Source organism: Mastigoproctus giganteus, chromosome 13, assembly GCF_048544385.1.
Source record: "Mastigoproctus giganteus isolate SK-2022 chromosome 13, ASM4854438v1, whole genome shotgun sequence".
In the NCBI taxonomy this organism is placed as follows: Eukaryota; Metazoa; Arthropoda; class Arachnida; order Uropygi; family Thelyphonidae; genus Mastigoproctus; species Mastigoproctus giganteus.
In genome coordinates, this window is record NC_143587.1 from 102,045,449 (window position 1) to 102,062,387 (window position 16,939).

General features: G+C 37.1%; 1 protein-coding gene across 1 annotated transcript in view; it reads right to left on the reverse strand.

Moving 5' to 3' along the window:
• Nucleotides 1-16,939, reverse strand: part of LOC150076311 (toll-interacting protein-like) — a 121,209-nt gene that overhangs the window by 81,049 nt on the left and 23,221 nt on the right. The window contains exon 4 of the mRNA XM_090387317.1: nucleotides 8,881-8,929. Coding sequence (XP_090243443.1) covers nucleotides 8,881-8,929 — 49 coding nt within the window. The remainder of the gene's footprint in view (nucleotides 1-8,880; nucleotides 8,930-16,939) is intronic.

The window sequence follows — 16,939 nt, forward strand, 5'->3', positions numbered from 1 at the left end:
GATGGAGGTAAAAAGTGGAACTACATCAAATGATGCCATAACTTGATCTTGTGAGATGGATATGGTTTGGATCCTTTCTATGAACTCACTACTGTTGGAGACTGTGTTGGTGGTCTTGCCTACTAGGGGAGAAAGGAGCCTCGAGACAAACTTAGCTAATTCGTAACTCGGTGAGCCACAACAGGATACAATGGGTCTTAGTGGTGTGCCTTCTTTGTGAACTTTCGGTAGTCTGTAGAATTGTGGAATCTGGCAGCCGGAGGCACGGAGGTGATTACGTGTTGATTCTGTTATTTTCTTCTGTTTAACCCAACTGTTGACGAGGATGTTCACTTTCGACTCCCATCGTTCCAAGGCTTTGATGGGAGGAACAGTTAAGGGTTGGTAAACAGAAGTGTGCTGCAAGAGCAGCAAGGCTTTTGTCTCAATCTGTGCGGTTCATTATGACTGTTCGACGTTCTTTATCTGCTGGTAGGATGACGATGGATGAGTCTCGTTTCAGTGTCTTAAAGGCAGAAATTTGTTTGTGGCTGAGACTGGAAGAAGCGGGGCGAGCATGGTGTAAAATTGCTGCAGTTTTTAGGCAAATTGTGTTTGCCACATCTTAAGGGAAACGTGTTAAACACACTTCTACGCCTAAGGCAATATCAGTGATCGGTGGGTTTCTTGGGAGAACAGCAAATTTCATACCCAGAGCCAACACGTCTACTTGTTCTGTAGATAACTGTTTGTTGCTCAGGTTGAATACAAAATCTGTGCAACTTGTGGAAGGGGCATTATGCTGATGACGAAATTCACTAATTAAAGCATCGAACGTACGTTTTTGACATGTACAATATTGTTCAGATTCTCTGATGGCTTGGTAGAACAAGGTATGGATTATATTGGTGTAAACAGGATCGGGAACTAGACTAAGTTCGATCAGCAGGGCTGCTTTATTTGTTGAAGCATATTGTGAGTCTCGATGAAGGCAGCCAATCCACATGTTCAGGGTCTTGTAGCTGAAGTTTTGACAGGCACGTCACATACATTCGTTAGGAAACGATGGTTTGTACAGAAAATTAGAATACAGATGTTTAACATGTTAAGATGTGTTAAACAGATGTTTAACAGTAGAGAATCACGACACCGCGATGTTGTGATTGTGGATAAGTCCTGCCACTATCAGCGACGCGCCTGGTTGGAGTCGTTAAACATCAAATGCTCCAATACCTCAGTGACTAAGAACAGTGGATGTCAAGTCCACCCTATCACCGAAACAGCAATCCTGTCCATTGACAAACTCTGGCCACGTCCGCATACATCACAGCCACAGGCTTCAACATCCAACAATCAATCACGCACTTCACGTACAAGATTGGCAGTACACGCCCTCATGCTCCATTCTTAACTGTCAGTTTAACTGAGGAAGGTTGTCTAAAGAAACCGAAAGCTTTTATTTGTATGTATCTAATCTAATATATGTATATTTTCCTATTATTAAACTTGTCACAATCTAATTTTGTATCCATTTTGCTCTGAGCAACTGTAATTTAATAATAATAATGAATCCAGAGCAAACAGGCCTCTTTAATCATATTTTATTTCCCTGTATCTTAGTATTGCCATCAGTGGTCATTATGATTTTCGTACAGCAAGCACTAAGCACTGCTCCCCCTCAAACACCTAGCCCCAGAAGCCACCAGCTATGTTAAAAAATTAGAATTTCTAGGAACTGAGGGATATTCCTCCCCCATACGTGTGTGTGTGTGTGTGTGTGTGTGTGTGTGTGTGTGTGTGTGTGTGTGTGTGTGTGTGTGTGTACAGTGGATTCCAGTTATTTGTGCCACCAGTTATCGAGGCAACCATTTATTTGGGAAAAATCTTAAAAACCAGAACCAATCGAGAAAATAGCCAGGGTTTACTTCAGTTAATTGGGACAAAATGCCGTTTAATCAGGGCAGGAGACAGCAGCACTGGAGATTACCCTATGATTGTCTCCGACTGTACCACGTAGTTTGGTCGGATTTCTGGAGATCACAACCATAAATCAATAAAAACAATTAGCAGTCACCTGTTTATTGGGCTTTTGTATGAGTGAAATCTATCATAAACTGAGAGTAAACTCGATCTTATTGAATTTGCGATAATACCGACAGCTCGAATTCTGTGGGTTATTATGGTAAAATATGTTTACACTTCTATGGAATCTTCAATCATATAAAAAAATAATTTTCAGAATCTTCTCTTCATTCCTATTTTTAAAGCTTCGTAATTTGTTACTCCGTTCTCACTTGCGCGTATCGCGTTACTTGCAATTTGTGTGTGCCATGTTTTTTGTTATTGATTGCTTATCTTTTTACTGTTTTAAATTTTAACCCCCACCACAAATGTCAGTGAACAGAAATGTCAACTAGTTTAGTTAGCATGTACATATTACATTACGTATTAATTATTCCGATTATCATGTATATTCTTTGGAATTTCATGTATCATTTAATTTTTTTAATTGGTAAGGTAATAAAGGGTAAATTTGTGCTTAATATATCTTTACTTTTATAGCCTGTGGATAATATTCCTTCTATTTTCGCTAATTAGAATCGCTGTTTAATAGAATTAAAATTCAATTCACAAACATGATCACAATGACCGGCACTTACTGCACATCATATAGTGAACGGTACTTTACTATGGTGACTCCATCGTAACATGATTTGATTGTACAGTGAACCAATTGTAAAGCTGGGGTCCATTGTATTTTTAACTATTTACGTGAAACTTCGGATAATTGGGGCAGCCGCTTAATCGAGCCAAAATGCACTAGTCCTGATGTGTCCCAAATAACCGAAATCAACTGTATATTATATGTGAACCGTCAGTTTCTCAAGAGCAATGACACAAATATAAAACAAAAGTCATTTATCATACAAAACTACTCACAATACATAATTGGCATTCATTTACATCTAATCTATTAATTTTTCTTATTTAATCTGTCAATATATGCTATTATTTCCATAAAATGTCTCTCAATTAACAATCTCAACTCTCTCTAGAGATTCAAATGCTAAACTAATTCAATCTTAATCACCAATATCAATTCTCTTCACAACAGCAATCCATAAGTCACTAACTTAATACTAACAATTCCATGTAGTCTTTCTTAATTTAGCAATATCAATTTTCTTTACAACTTCAACCAATAAACCAACTCAATACTGAACATTTCCTTATTTCTCGTGTTTCTTCAACTTCAATCTTACTCTAAAATAACCTCCCATTTTAAGTACCATTTCCAATAAAACACAGTTCAGAGAACTTACCTTCCTTCTCTTTCACGATGGGATTCCTTCCATGGAGTGTGGTGATCACTCTCACTCTCTCTCTCTCTCTCTCTGCTGTATAGCTCTTCCAGTACTGTCTTATTTTGGGAACAGTTCTCTGTTAATACTGAAAGAAATTACCACAGCAGTAGTAGAAGCGAAAGCACTCTCTGACTGGCTTGTTATTCAACTTCCGGATTAACTTCTAGCACAGGAATATGCCCGGCAGAACTCTTCACTATATGAAGAGTTCTAGTGGTTCTGGGAGCTGACACTCCCAGAACTGTACCCAGAACCACTGGAAATCTGCAACCCCCCCCCCCCACGAGCAACAACCACAAACACCTTATTTATTTATTGAATGGATTGCAAGTTACAATCGCCATTTGTACTACTTTTTTATACGCAAGCTTATGTGCAAACCCCAGCAAGGTTTGCACGAATTTACCTATCTCCCCCTATCTAATTTAAACCTGACCCAATCAGTGTTATTCTTTAAACTCACTCTTCTTCCTTTGGTGAGAAAAACAGAATATTTTTCCCACACAACGAAACACTTTCAACTTTTACCTCAAGATCACCAGTTCACAATACCCTTGAACTGCTCCATACCGAAACCTTTTCCCAAAATGCACTGAGTATAGCATCATCAAGTGGTGGTGTAATAGAGGGATTAAGCTATTCTTCAGAAACTTAATTTTAGCCCTTCCGCACCTGCCTTACCACGGTTCACCATATTCTTTAACTGCACTACTAGGCCTACTCCCACTAATGGAAATATTTCCATAATGATGTTTTCTTTATTCCTTAAGTGCTTTACTTCCATACACACTGCGCTTACTATGAGAAATACATGTATATTTGTAAGATTTTGTCTTAGAGTTTCACGACGTTTTCAGGTTTCCGTTGCTTTTGTTCTGTGTATAACAATCCCTCATTTGCAAATTAAGCAGTATTAATGATTTATTGTTGTCAATTTTATAACCTTTATTTCAATAAATCATGGATAATTATTTTTTAAATTAGTACCGAAAAACCGGTATTTTTGTATCAATACTGGGATTTGAATACCCGAAAAAAAATGACCGGGATCCTGGAATCTCGGTATTGTAAGCCCTACTCTCAGCCAATAGCGGTATTTGTAAACGTGTAGGCCAAGTGTTTTGTTTCTGCAGCCTTGAATTAAGGTGACTGTGTTGTGCTTTAATCAATATGTACAATTTCCAAATAAGCTTAGTTATATAGCAAAAATATATTTAGCGTGAAAATGCTAGTAGTTTCTATAATTACTTCGGTGAATGCTTCCCATTTAGAATTTGATGTTGGTAACATCTAGTCCCACTGTATAGAAGTTAAGAACTGTGAGTCCACTGCACTCACCTTTATGAAAGTAAAAGTCCTTCCTTTACCCTTGATGATAGTTACATATTTAGGTAGATCCCAGTCTATAGACTGTGATCACTGTCACATAGTGGTTCTTTTATCTGCAACAAAGCTGCTGATTACCTGCTTTCTTTGTTGCTTCTCTCTAACATGCTGCTGTACAAAATGGTCACCAATAAAACAGTCACCCAACAAAAGCCTTGCTAGTATGTGAGTGACCAACCCACAAGTTTCAACTCAATATCTAGAGAGTTAAAACCCAATTTTGAGACAGACATTCTGATTTGCTATACAGAAAAGTGATACAGTATACTTCTCTGTACAGCAGTTTGTTATATTCGTAGTCATTAGGCCTATAAACTTCCTATCCTCATTTATTTGCACCTCTTCTAATTAAGTGTAGATCTTGAAAGAAGTCTGTCATGACTCAAGTAATGGGTGCCATCTAATTAACACTTATATTCGCATAATTTTCTGCAGATGTGGAGGAAGGTCCTACACTATATTGACGGGGGAGGGGGATTTCTATATCAATTTGCCACCTTAAAACACCGATTTAACTTGTCTTATTAATTACATTAAAGAAGCGAACTGATGACTTTTGAGGTTACAATGAACATCATGACGAGATCCAATCTTCCTTACATTTCGAGGGTACAGCTCTAAAACAGTGTTCACAGGCCGGCCGCTAGTTAGCACACCGGACCAATCATATCTGTAACTCTTTAGGAGGCACCGGATCAGCTAGTGTATAATCTTGCTACCTCTACTCTGCCAAATAGTGACTGGAGGGAGTCCGAGTAGTGTGTATGCGGGAGACATTGTCAAAGCCACGTTACATCAAGGATCTGGGTATATTCTTACCATGTGTACGCTATATCCAAAAATTTCATTACTTCATACAGAATGTCCCCCCCCCACTTTTTCTTACTATTAAATACACCATGAATTGTCAAACTAATAGAGTAAGCTTATCTGCAAAAAGATCTAAACCTCCAAAACAAAAACACTTCCTAGTTCATTTCACAAATATACGTAGTCTCAGTTCTAACCTCAACAATGTCCATTTCCACTTGCAGTCTGCCAAACCCCAAGTACTCTTTCTGAGAGAATCTCAGTTATTGGTTGATTCAACTACTGCTCATCTCATTTGCCCAAATTATTCACTGTATGATTCCTTTCAGCTCAAAGATGGTACTTGTCTGTTCCAATATTCCCTGTCAGAGATTTGGTAATTTGGAATCTCCTCTTTTCGATCTTCTCTAGCTTAAAATCTCTCTACCTCATTGTGTCAAATTCATCTGTTGTCTCTACTGCTCTCTCAACTCCACTAATCACTTGAAGCTCTGACTTCATCTCTTTGCAACTTGACTTTCTCCAGTCCAACATTCCTAAAAGTAAGGTAATTTCCTTGGTGATTTTAATGTTCACAACTCCAGCTAGTCGAGATGCTGAGGCTTTTGCAATTACTAATGAACTTGCACAGATTGTTCATTTACCTACAAGAATCACGGACAATCCTAGCCAACAAGCTTGATCTTTTCTCACAAACAACCCTTCTAAGTACACAGTCGAAGTGAGTGGTCCTTTAGGCACGTCAGATCACAACTTGGTGATTGTCTCTTCTCCAATGGAACCTTTATCTCATGACTATTACCAACCTTGTATTGTTTGGCATTACAAGAATGCAAAATGGGATGACTTACAAGATTTCTTTTCTTCTTTTCCTTGGTCGGATTACTGTTTCAAAACTTCTGATGTCAATGTTTGCTCAGATCGTGTCAGTGAAATTATTCTTGTAGCAATGGAATCCTTTATTCCACACTTGACTTTAAAATCTCGTCCTTTATCTAAACCTTGGTTTTCCAATAAATGTGCTAAGGCTGTTTAAGAGAAGAACGTTGCATATCGTAATTGGCTTGTTTCCATTCTTCAGTTTCATTTTCTGCCTACACCAAAGCTCACAATTGCAAAGCAGTTATTAATCAATCAAAAGATAGAAAACTTGCTTCTTGCCTAATGGTAGCCAAGCATTCTGGTCTCTTGCCAAAGCTATTGGCTGCAACTTTTGCCCATCTCTGCTCCCACCTCTGTCAAAACCAGATGGTTCTGTTCTCACTTCAGCCAAAGATAAAGCTGACCTGCTAGCATTCCATTTTTCTTCCAACTCATGTACTAATGATCTTGGTACACCTCCCACTATGCTCCATTCAATGCCTCCTGTGGTCTTCCATCAAAAGGATGTCAGAAGGATTTTGACAAATCTTGATGCTAAGAAACCTCAAGGTCCTGATGGTATTTCTCCACTTGTTCTCAAAACCTGTGCTCCTGAACTTACTCCTATTTTTTGCTGCTTTTTTTCACTTTCTTATTCCAAAGGTGTTTTTCCTTCTGCTTGGAAATTTGCTAATATCCAGCCAGTTCCTAAAAAGGGTGACAAATCCCTCCCATCCAATTACTTCTACTCTTTCTAAAGCAATGGAGAAATAAATTAACCGCCAACTCTTAAACTACCTAGAAACCCTCCGTCTGATCAACTATCGCCAGTATGGATTCCGTCAGTGTCGATCCACTAATGATATTCTGGCTTATGTTACCCAGTTATGGAAGTTCGGTGAAACACAAACAGTTGCTCTTGACATCTCAAAGGCTTTCAATCGTGTTTGGCATAAAGGTCTTCTAAACACGCTTCCATCTTATGGTTTGCCAACTGTTTTTTGTAATTGGTTATCCAGTTTTCTCTATAATTGCTCACTGAGGGTGAGGGTAGATGACTGTCTTCTAACTTCTCCACTAATGCTGGTGTCCCCCAAGGTTCAGTTCTTTCCCCCACTCTTTTCCTTTTGTATATTAATGACCTTCTTCCATTGACTGAAAATTCTATCCATAGTTTTGCCGATGATAGCACATTACATTCCACTTTCCATTTTGAGAAACCTTGCCCTGCTCAATCAGCTTCAACTTCTCAAATATCCACTACCAATTCTTTAAATCAATCTCCGATCTCCAGTGTGGCAAAGACAACTTAGTTGATTTCAATCCTTCTAAAACTCAGTCTTGTCTTGTTTGGAAAAAAAGTAACGCCAAGAGCAAAAGAGAAAACCAAGTTTTTTAGATGCAGAGATTTTTTTATATCTTGCAAAAAGGGTTTTTCTGCTCCTATGCTTATCTTTGGTGACACTCTGATATCTAGGCAAAATGATATATCACTTTTGGGGATTACCCTGACTTCTAATCTCTCTTGGCATAAGCACATTACAAATATTGCTTCCTCTGCATCTAAAAAACTTGGTTTTCTCTTTCGCTCTTGGCATTACTTTTTTTCCAAACAGCTGTTCACTCTGTACAAATTGCAAATACACCCTACCATGGAATATTGTTCCCACATCTGGGGCTGTGCCCCCAAAACCTCTCTCAGACTTCTCTCCTCTCTAACGGAGTCTCTCCACTCGCTGTGTCATAGATGTACTGTTTCTGCTGCATGCCTTTTCTACAGATACTTCCATGGGCACTGTTCTTCTGAATTGGCTTCTATAATTCCTGCTCTCTTTCAAAACAGTCCGAACACGTGCCGCCACCAACCATTTACTGTCCAACTTCAAACTCACAGAACCAACTTTTCATCTTCCTCGTTTATTTATTCAACTGCCATTTTCTGGAACAACCTTCCTTCGTGCATATTTCCTGAAAATTACGGTCTACAGAAGTTCAAGTCTAATGTCAACAAATATTTTCTTTCATCTTCTCAATCTCCAACCCAAGCACGGTACTAAGTACTATAGGTTCTAATACCTATCATGTTTGGGGTTTTCATAAAAAAAAAAGTAAACTTGAGAAAGAAGCTTATCTTATTCACTACACTGAAAGAATTGAAATATTGATAACCAAATATTTTTTTTTTAAAAAAGAACCCATTTTATTATAATTAGACAAATGTTGTCTTCTTTTTCATAATAGTCTTGAAGACTGATGAAAAAGAAATGCTACCGCAAGATATGAATTCATTTTACACATCTGTTCCATTAATAAATAAATTCTGTTTATACTCAGGGATGACCAAACGGTCTGAGGAGTTTATTAAGTAAATAAAGTTATTCCACTTCTATAGTATTATTTATTTATATTTTAAAATTATTGTTTATAGCAAAGATATGTTGTACATTCTTTTGGCAACAATGGTCAAAATTATCTGTACCTCATCAAACACTTCCAAAACAACATTCTTTACTCCAACGGGTAAATAACTGAAAATAGAAGGAAAAAATTAGTTAGTTTTTACATATTAAATAGTATTCACACCTTTCCATGTTTAAATACTGTTCAATACAGACAAATATTAGTTTTTAATTTCTTTTTAACAAGAATAAACAGTTTAGGAAAAATAATGAAATCAAAAATCTACTGCAAATTTGTCTTAAAATATTAGTCAATGAAAATACAAACAGTTTAAAAAATAAATAAAATAATTTTCTTCAGACAAGGTGACTGATTACATGTTTGTGAATTGACACATCATCATGCTGGATACATTCCCATAGAATTTTCAGTGTAGGTACTGCAAATTTATCTAAAATGCATAAGTAGGGCATGGCCATGGAAGGTTTAAGCACTACAATCAGCAGATCAGTAGATGTTTCCATTCGTTGATGGGATGTGAACTCTAAGCAAGCAGAATTCCCAACACACATTAAACTGTTGGACCTGAATAGGGTCAAACAGCTGAATGTATTTTGGGAATGGGCCCTGCAGAGGTCAATATCAACTGAAAACACCTGTCCCCTTTTATTTAATACATGCATTCAATAACAACCAGTGTTTGGCCTCACGAACTGCAGAGACAATTGTTAGGGTGATATGAACATCCTTTCCTGGGGTTGTTTATCCCTTTATAGTATTTTTGGCTAACCATATAACTTCTTGACTGCTGTCTCCCTTGCTCTTCCAGCTTTTCACATGAGCTGAAAATGCCTTTATATATCTCAAATATATAAAGACATTTTCAGGTAGCAATTTTATTAAGATTTTCTTTAAGAATGGGTTTTGTATAATACAACCAAAATTGTAAAGTAATTAGTTTTTTAGTGGAAAACAATCCCTGAGGTTTGTCACACACACACATACTCAGAGTATGACAGGTCTAAGTATGACAAGCTAGGGCTTGCTAGCCAGGAGGCTAAAACAACTAATGAAATTGATATTCAGGTGATGTTCATGAGTCAAGTGTACTGAATTTTCAGACCAGTTCAGTCAATTCTGCAACAACCAAATCCTCAGCTTGCACCTTCACAATAGTGGATGGTCCTCTAGGCAACTCAGATCACAACTTGATGATGGTCTATCCTCCAATGGAACTGTTCTCTCGTGGTCATTCCCAGCCTTGCACTGTTTGACATTACAGGAATGCAAAATAGGAGGAAATGATTTCTATTCTTTTTCTTGGTTGGATTACTGTTATAAATCTTTTGATGTCAACACTTGCTCAGATCAGGTCAGTGAAATTATTCTTATAGGAATGAAATCCATTATTCCACACTCCACCTTAAAATGTTATCTTTTATCTAAAGCTTGGTTTTCCAATAAAATGGGCTAAACCTGTTCAAGATAAAATGTTGCATATAGCAATCGGTTTGCATACAAATCTGGTTCATTTTATATTGATATTTTTACAATTCCAAAATAAATTCTTTGTCCCCCCTAAATACTGAAGTCTGCAATAATTGCGAAGCAATTATTAATCAGTCCAAACTAAATTTTAACAGGTTAAGAGTAAAAAAACTTGCTTCTTATCCAAACCAGTAGTAGAGCATTCTGGTCTCTTTACCAAAAGGCGTCTCCCTAGCCAGGTGGGAAGGAGCAGTAGTGCATAGCATACGCTTCTTGATTAGAACGGGGTTCGAGCCCGTCACCACCAAATACGAAGGATGCGGACAGGTCAGGGAATGACCACCGCATATCCCCGGAGCAATATGGCCTTAGTTGCTAATGCTCCTAAAAACCAAATAACAAACAAACAAACTCTTTACCAAAGCTACTGGTCACAATTTCTGTCCATCTATACTCCATCTCTCTTAAAAGCTGACGGTTCTAGTGCATCCTCAGCTAAAGCTGACTTAATAGGATCCTACTTTTCTTCTTGTATTGATGATCTTGGTAAAACACCTCCAACCATTCCCAGTTCACTCCACTCAATGCCCTTGTGGTCTTCCATCAAAAGAACCTCAGAAGAATTTTGAACAATCTTGATGCCAAGAAAGTTCCAGGTTCTGATGGAATTTCTCCACTTGTTCTCAAAACCTGCACTCCGGGGATTATTCCTGTTCTGTGTTGCCTTTTCACATTATCCTATTCCTCTGCTATTTTTCCTCCTGCTTGGAAATCTTCTCATAAGCAGCCAGTACCTAAAAAGGGTAACAAATATCTCCCATCCAATTATCACCCTATTGTAATTACCTCTACTCTTTCCAAAATAATGGAGAAATTCATCATCTGCCACTCAAACTATCTTGAAACTTCCCATCTGATTAATGATCTCCAATATGGATTCCAACACTGCCAATCTACTGGTGATACACTGGCTTATGTTACTCATCATTGGAAAAATTTGATGAGAAAGTTTGGTGAAACTAAAGCTCTTGATATTTCTACCTTCTGATTATTTTAAAAATTCTCTTTTAAAAATTCTCCCATCTTAAGGTTTATAATAACATGAGAGCTAGTTTGGAATTGAGTATCCAGTTCTCTCTGTCCACTTTCTGCAAGCAATAGTAAATGGTTCTGTCTCTTCTAACTTCCTTCTCCACTAATGATGGTCTTCTATCATTAGTGGGGAAGTCAAATATCGTATCTGTAGTTTTGCTGATAATAGCACATTGCATTCCACCTTCAGTTTGAGAAACCTTGCCCTGCACAAACAAGCTTCACCGTCTAAAATATCCACCACCAATTCTTTAAATGCTGATCATCTGGTAATTCTCCAGTGGTGCAGAGATAACTTGGTTAATTTCAATCCTTCTAAAATTTAGGCCTTGTCTTAAATCTTGCAAATAGAAGCCTATTGCTCCTATTCTTATCTTCAATGACACTCAGTTCTCTAGACAAGATCACATATCTCTATTAGGGATTACCCCGACTTATAATCTCTTTTGCTGATAAAATATATCACAAAGTATATGATAAAAGTATATCACAAATACTTGCATCCTTTGCATCTAAAAAACTGGGTTTTAATTATTTTTTTTTTTTTTTTTGCTCTCAGCATTAAATTTGTCTGTACAAATCTTAAATCCCCCTTAACGTGAAAAATTTCTCCCAAGCTTTCAGACTTCACCAAAAGAGAACAGTGAGATTAATTAATGACCTGTCTCTTACAAAGTTTCCTCATTCTGTCTCATCGATGTTCTGTTTCCACTGGATGACTTTTCTATATATACTTTTACAGGCGCTGTTCTGAATTGGTGGCTCTAATTCTCCGACTCTTCCAAACCAGTTCAAACATGTGCTGCAACCAGTTGGAATCCATTTATTGTTCAAATTCGAACTCACAGAACCAACAACTTTTCTTCAACCTCATTTATCCCTTCAACTTCTGGTTTCTAAAACAACCTTCCTCCAGGTGTATTTTCTGAAAACTACAATCTACAGAAATGTAAGTTTAATGTTAACAAGTATCTTCAGTCTTCTCAATCTTCACATCCATATACTGTACCTAAGTACTACAGGTTCAATACCTTTCATGTGTGAGATCTCTCTCTCAAACACACACACACACACACACACTAGAGTGGACTCACTGAGCCAATGAATGTTACTTCTACTTTAAAGAGATTTACTTATTGTTTCCTTAACATTTCATATAAGAAAGAATGATATAACTTAGACTATGTATAAATATAGTGCAAATGCATCAGAAATACATAGCTATATCTGAATAAATCAGAATATTGGTAAAGCGGCATCGTTTTAAGTTATATCTCATATTGTGAATATCTTCACAACGAGTTGCCATGATATTGCACTACTTCGAATAAGTAACGCTTCACCTGAGGAGAAGACTAATGTTACTTATTCTCAGATGGATACCACCACCCAGACGGCACCATTTCAGGGCTATTTGGCCCTTCTTCGGTGGGTGGGTAGGTACCCGAGTGATGCAATGATGGCAAAACAGTTATGAAGTATAACTCCACAATATGAGAGATGCCTGATGGTGTATCATGTATTTAGACTCAAGCGTTTAGGGCATAAGCCTCAAGCTATGAAGGAGTCTAGACTATGTATAAATATAGTGCAAATGCATCAGAAATACATAGCTATATCTGAATAAATCAGAATATTGGTAAAGCGGCATCGTTTTAAGTTATATAGTCTTCTCCTCAGGTGAAGCGTTACTTATTCGAAGTAGTGCAATATCATGGCAACTCGTTGTGAAGGTATTCACAATATGAGATATAACTTAAAACGATGCCGCTTTACCAATATTCTGATTTATTCAGATATAGCTATGTATTTCTGATGCATTTGCACTATATTTATACATAGTCTAGACTCCTTCATAGCTTGAGGCTTATGCCCTAAACGCTTGAGTCTGATATAACTTATTAATTAAATTAAAAGTTTTTTCGACTTTTCATTTAATTAATAAGAGGTTGAAGGGCAATTATGTGTGAACCAATATGTAAATTATATGTAAGGTAAAATTACATATGTACAAATGGACCACTGAAGCACTAAAAAAAAAAAAAAAAAGCTAAATTTTAAGGTTGACTTATACATAGAGAATAAAATAAACTTGAATTAAAGGCATATTGTTAAAAAGACAAATAATAGTAAGTAAAGGTGACTAAAGTGGTCTCAAAGTTTTTAAAAATTCTATACATTGAGATCAACTGATGATGCCAATGGCGAATTCAAAATTGGACTTAATCTTGGAAGCTATTAAGCTTTTCATACCCACTACGAAATACTGTTCAAGGTTCAGGACTAAATGGATATCAGATAAATTAATGAGGCTCGTGGAAGAGAAGAAAAATGCATGGGATGCATATAAATTATCAGGCGACACAGAAGCCTATGACAGATATAAGCTGGTCTGTAATCAAGTCACAAAGGAGGTTAGCCAGGCGAAGGCAGATTACGAGAAATCTCTGGCAAAGGATGCAAAGAAAAACAGCAAAGAGTTCTTTACTTATGTAAATTCTAGAAGGAAGGGGATGAATCAGATTGGCCCACTTAACATAGATATTTTGACTATTGATGATCCTGCTCAAGTAACTGATAAGCTGAATGAGCATTTTGCATATACATTCACACATGAGGAGTTATTCAAGGAGGGGAATGCCAGAAGTTTATCAAACTAACAGGGAGCTAAGTGATTTTGTAATACCTGAGAGTAAAGTGGAGAAGAAACTGTCGAAGTTAAACATAAAAAAGGCACCGGGAGCAGATGGAATCTATCCAATTATATTGAAGGGGATAGCAAGGGAAGTAAGCAAACCATTAGCCATAATTATGAGAGCATTCTTAGAGTCAGGGGAGGTCCTCTTAAACTGGAGATGTTCGAATGTATCCCCAATTTACAAAAGGGGTGCAAAGGGTGACAAATAATTATAGACCTGTTACTTTAACTCCTGTTCCAGGGAAAATAATAGTGTCACTGGCTAAAGAGGTGATACAGGATCACCTAGACAAGACTGCAGTAATAGTTCAGACAGCATGGGTTTGTTCCGACCAATCTGAACGGATACTACGATGTGGTCACAAAAGAACTGGATGCAAAAAATAATTTTAATATCATATACTTGGATTTCAGGAGAGCTTTTGATAGTGTCGCACATGGAAGACTGCTGTACAAATTGAAGCAGTATGGCATTAAGAGCAAGCTACTGCAATGTAAAAAGGAATGGTTGAGTGGGAGACTGCAGAGAGTGGTAATAAATGGACACTGCTCTACATGGACTAATGTTAGCATTAGCATAGGCACATGATGCAAGAAAGCAAGCTTATTTAGCATCAGTTAAAAAAAAAAAAAAAACACCCTTCTCATTTCATCGCTCCAAATGTTTGTCTAGTTCTGCCTTGAATCTGTTTAAGCTATCAACTACTACAACAGGTGGAAGTTTGTTCCATCAATCAACCACCCGCTGGCTAAAGGCAAACTTCTGCACATCAGTCCTACAATAGTCTTTCCTCGATTTGAATTTATGCCCTCTCAGGCATTATTCTGAGCAAGAGGAAGGGTCCCATCAGCATTGAGCATGCTCAAGCCATTCAAGGTTTTATACACCTCAATCATATCACCTCGCAGGTGCCTAGTCTCCAGACACTGTAGTTTTCATAACTTAAGCCTTTCTTTGTAAGAGCAACCCTTTGTTCCTTTCGCTAATCTTGTTGCCCTTCTCTGCACTCGTTCCAGCAGCTCTACATCCTTCTTAAAATGAGGCATCCAGACCTGTATACAGTACACAAAGTATGGCCTGACCATTTCCTTATACAAGTAGATAATCACCTCCTTATTGCTGCTAGAAAAATTCCTGTATATCATTGACAAGACACCATGAGCTACTCTTGCAGACCACCTGCACTACTCAGAAAACCTCTGAGCAGTGCAGTTGTTATTAAGGTTATTAATGGAGTCCCCCAGGGTTCGGTGCTGGGCCCATTGTTGTTTTGTGTATTTATCAATGATATTGATGATGATATATCAGGATTAATGTCCAAGTTTGGAGATGATAGTAAGGTTGGTAGGGTGTTAATGACAGTAAAGACAGTATGCTACTGCAACAGGATCTAGAAAAGTTAGGCAGATGGGCTGAGAAGTGGCAACTGAAGTTTAACGTTTAACATTAACGTTTAATGCAAAGTACTGCATATGGGTAGCAGTAACCCAAGAAAAACGTACCAAACTGTATGGTACTGCACTCAGGGAGGTAGAAAATAAAAAAGACCTGGGGGGTAATTGTGCAGTCAGATATGAAGTTCTCTGAGCAGTGCAGATGGGCTGTGAGAGCAGGTCATGGAGTTTTGTCAATGAATAGGAATTTTGCTAGCAGAGAGAAGGAGGTGATTATCCCCTTGTATATTCAAATCGAGGAAAAGACAGTTATAGAATAGATGTGCAGAAGTTTGCTTTTAGCCAGTGGGTAGTTGATCGCTAGAACAGACTTCCATCTGTTGTCGTGGAAGTTGATAGCTTAAATAAATTTAAGGCTGAACTAGACAAACATTTGGAGTGACCAGATCGGTGAAATGGGAAGGGGTTTTTTTGGCTGATGCTATATAAACTTGCTTTCTTCCATCATATGCCTCAACTAATGCTAATACCTATATTTACAATTTACTACATATATATTTTTTCACAAAAATGCATTGTTGCACACATTTTAAAACCCAAGCATCATCCACATTCTTCATCAGGCAAAAACAGTTTGTGGAAAATGTCATAAATTATGTTTTTGGGTTCACTTTTCAAGTGCTCAATTTAAACTTTCAAGGTTGTCAATTTCTAGCAAATGCAGTTCCATACTCAGGGCCTATTTACACAAAAACTAATGTACTGGAAATTCTTACAGGCATTAAGGAATGATTTGGTTACATAATTAAAGTCTCCCATGAATACAGAGCATCAATAGGTACAATGCTATGCTGTCATCTATGCCTATAGGTTTGGTTTCATAATTCCCGCCCACATAATGGAACACCATATATTCATGCTTACCACATTATTTACAGTTTACCGTGCAGTGTAATAAAAACGTGAATGTTAACTTTTAAAAGAAAGAGCAAAAATAATTGAATTAAAAAGCAGGCAGTTCTTAATGCAAATTTAACTGTAATACACCAGTACACAAGACAACTGTAAAAAAAAAGACCAATTTATACACCAAAATATATGATAAATCTATACATTTCTGCATGGCTACTTTACAAATAAATTCTTGAAAATATAAAAAGAATAGCTTGAAAAATAGCTTCTAGCAAAATAATTCAATATTTCCAATGATATACTATACATTTACACCCCAATTTCTTAAAAGTAAAATTAATCATATAACCCTCTTAATAATATAAAAAAACTTTAAAGGACAACAGGAAGAAGGAGTACATATGCAGGTAACACACACACAAAACAAGCAGCAAGAAAAACAACAAATGAACAATAATATCATAATGGACATGGTAACTAATTAAACCTATTAATTTTTTTTTTCAGGATAACACTAAATTTTCTAGTGTTACAAAAAAAAAAAAGCAAAATG